Source organism: Marmota marmota, unplaced genomic scaffold (genome assembly GCF_001458135.2).
Source record: "Marmota marmota marmota unplaced genomic scaffold, marMar, whole genome shotgun sequence".
NCBI lineage: Eukaryota > Metazoa > Chordata > Mammalia > Rodentia > Sciuridae > Marmota > Marmota marmota.
Window position 1 is genome coordinate 1 of NW_026013757.1, and position 2,531 is coordinate 2,531.

Here is a 2,531-nt window from a genome sequence, read left to right on the forward strand (position 1 = left end):
ATCAATACCCTTATTTAAGAAGAGACATGGGAGTTCTCGGTTTCTGCTCTCCATAATGGAATGAAGATATGAGAAGACAGCCATCTCACCAGACATAGGATCTGCAAGGACCTTGATCTTGGACTTCCCAGCCTTCAGAATTGTGAGAAGTTTCTGTTATTTGGGCCCCTTCCCCAGCCTATCCATTCTTCCGCAGCAGCTGGAGTGAACTAAACTAAGACACAATTCTACCTAGAACTTCTTACCATGAAGTGGTGCCTGCGCGCCCTAGGTTCTCTACAGGAGGATGTCAGGAAACGAGTGCAGAGCGGAGGGGAAGGGTGGAGAGAGGTAAGGTCAGAATTGGACTCTCTCTCTCTGACCTGGCCTCACAGCAGCTCTCAGAGCTGGATAACCCCAACTTCAATCCTCCTGTCAGAACCACCTGTCACTCAACCTTTGAGCCTTTGTCTACTCATCTGTAAACTGAGGACAATAATTGCACCTAGGCATCGGCTGCTTGCTGTGAGGAATTAAATAAGGCTGAAAAATATCCAGGGCTTTGTTGAACAGCAGATTTATCGAGTGCATATTACGTGCTGGGAATCCTGTGTGGTTTGCAGGAAACATAAAAGAGAGCTGGTATCTTGTTTAGCCTTGGCAGAATCATGTGCAAGAAAAAATGTGGAAGACTTTCAAGTGCTCTTCACATTCTAGGTAGAAGGAAATATTACATTGCGTTGCATTATTTAGTCCATAAATATGTGTTGAGGGTTCGCTGTGGTGTGGTGCTATGAACTATTCTTGGCTGTAGAGGTTTAAGGAAACACACGGGTTAGGGTCCGGTCTTCCAGCCGCACAGTCCCCAGCGGCGGCGGAAACGGTAACTGCGGAACCTTTCTCTTCCGCCCCCGGGTGCCAGGGTGAGCACGGCAGGAAATGCGCGAAGGACCACGCGGCGCTGCGCAGCTGCAGTGGGGCCTCAGTCGCCACGGTAACAGGCGCTGAGCCGGTGTGTCACCATGCGCGCCCGGGTCGCGCGGGCCGCTTGGGCCTGGGGCTGGAGTGTCTGCTGCCGTCGCGGCGTCTCTAACTTCCCGGTACCTCCGCCGAGCGCGGTGGACGTGGCAGAGCTGCTACGAGGCGCGACGACAGCGGAGGAGCAGCCCTGGGCGGCGGCGGCGCGACGGGCGCCCGGCCAGTGCTCGGTGCTGCTCTTCCCGGGCCAGGGCAGCCAAGTGGTGGGCATGGGCCGCGGTCTGCTCGGCTACCCGCGCGTCCGCGAGCTCTACGACGCCGCGCAGCGCGTGCTGGGCTACGACCTGCTGGAGCTGAGCCTGCAGGGGCCGCAGGAGGACCTGGACCGCACGGTGCACTGCCAGCCCGCTGTCTTCGTGGCTTCGCTGGCCGCTGTCGAGAAGCTCCATCACCTGCAGCCCGCGGTGAGGCCCGAGGGAAGGGGGTCTGCGCCCGGGCTCCCGCCTTCCAGGCCGGGTGCCTCCGTAGCTGATGCTGGGCAGGTTCTTACCGAGTTCCGGGTGCCTTGCGCTGCTGTAGGGGGTTGGCGCGGTGCTCAAAAGGAGAATCCCTACCCAAGGGGAGGCGGTCCATAGTAAGAGCGCTGTGTCAATTACGTAGCATGTCAAAGATATCAGTTATAAAAGGAAATATAGAGCAGGGAAAGGAGTTGGGACCCGAAGTTGGTCCGTAATTGTTGAATTAATTATTGAATGATTCGTGTCATTGCCCTGGTGGTGGAATCCAGGGCCTTAGGAATGGTGGGCAAGTGTTGAACCCCACAGCTACACCCCCAGCCTCTATTAAATGATTTTAAAAGGATTAAGCTTCATCCTTAAATGAAGGATCATTGAGAAGATGACATTTTGAGGTGGCTTCACTTGAAAGTGGTAGATCCATGGCTGTTAATATTGAATAGTATCAAGACAGTAGATGTTAAGCTAATACCTGAGGGTCTTTGTTTCAGTTTTACAGCTACCTTGTGAAGTAAATACTGTTATGTTATAGATGAGGAAAGGAGACTCAGGGATATACATAGATTAGTTAAGCTGGCCTCTTGAGTCTTGATAATAACATTTACTCAGTGCTTACTGAGGTCCAGCTCTGTGCTGAGCTCTTTATAGACAACATCTTCACGAAATTCCCTCGGCAGTGACATGAGGAAGGTCTTTCTTGCCCCCATTTCACAGAGGGGGCTCAAGAGAGATAGGGGAGCTCTCCCAAGCTAAGAAATCCAGTCTCTGTAACTCCAAATTCTTGCCTTTAACTTCTGCACTTAACTTTTACATACCTTGTGGCCTGGGAGGCTGCTTCAGGCTGGAACAGGAAAATCCAGAGCCTTGGGTTGGGCTGTATGTTACCAGACATGACTAGGCTTTAGCCTGCCTTACCAGGAAATTTCCTCATCAGTAAAAGGCTGGACGCAGTGAATGTCAGGGCCACCTGTTGACCATCTTCTAGGTAGAGCACCACGCCAGCAGAACTTGGCTTATGATGATGCTAAATACTCTCATCCCTCAGATGCAGAGCCCTTG

At 52.7% G+C, this 2,531-nt stretch overlaps 1 protein-coding gene across 1 annotated transcript; it reads left to right on the forward strand.

Annotated features, from left to right (window-relative positions):
* The first annotated feature begins 923 nt into the window (after nucleotides 1–923).
* LOC107135078 (malonyl-CoA-acyl carrier protein transacylase, mitochondrial-like) lies at nucleotides 924–1,672 on the forward strand. The gene has a single exon (XM_048797802.1). It carries the CDS (start codon nucleotides 1,002–1,004, stop codon nucleotides 1,590–1,592), a length of 591 nt encoding a protein of 196 aa, XP_048653759.1. The 5' UTR covers nucleotides 924–1,001; the 3' UTR covers nucleotides 1,593–1,672.
* Nucleotides 1,673–2,531: the final 859 nt, after the last annotated feature.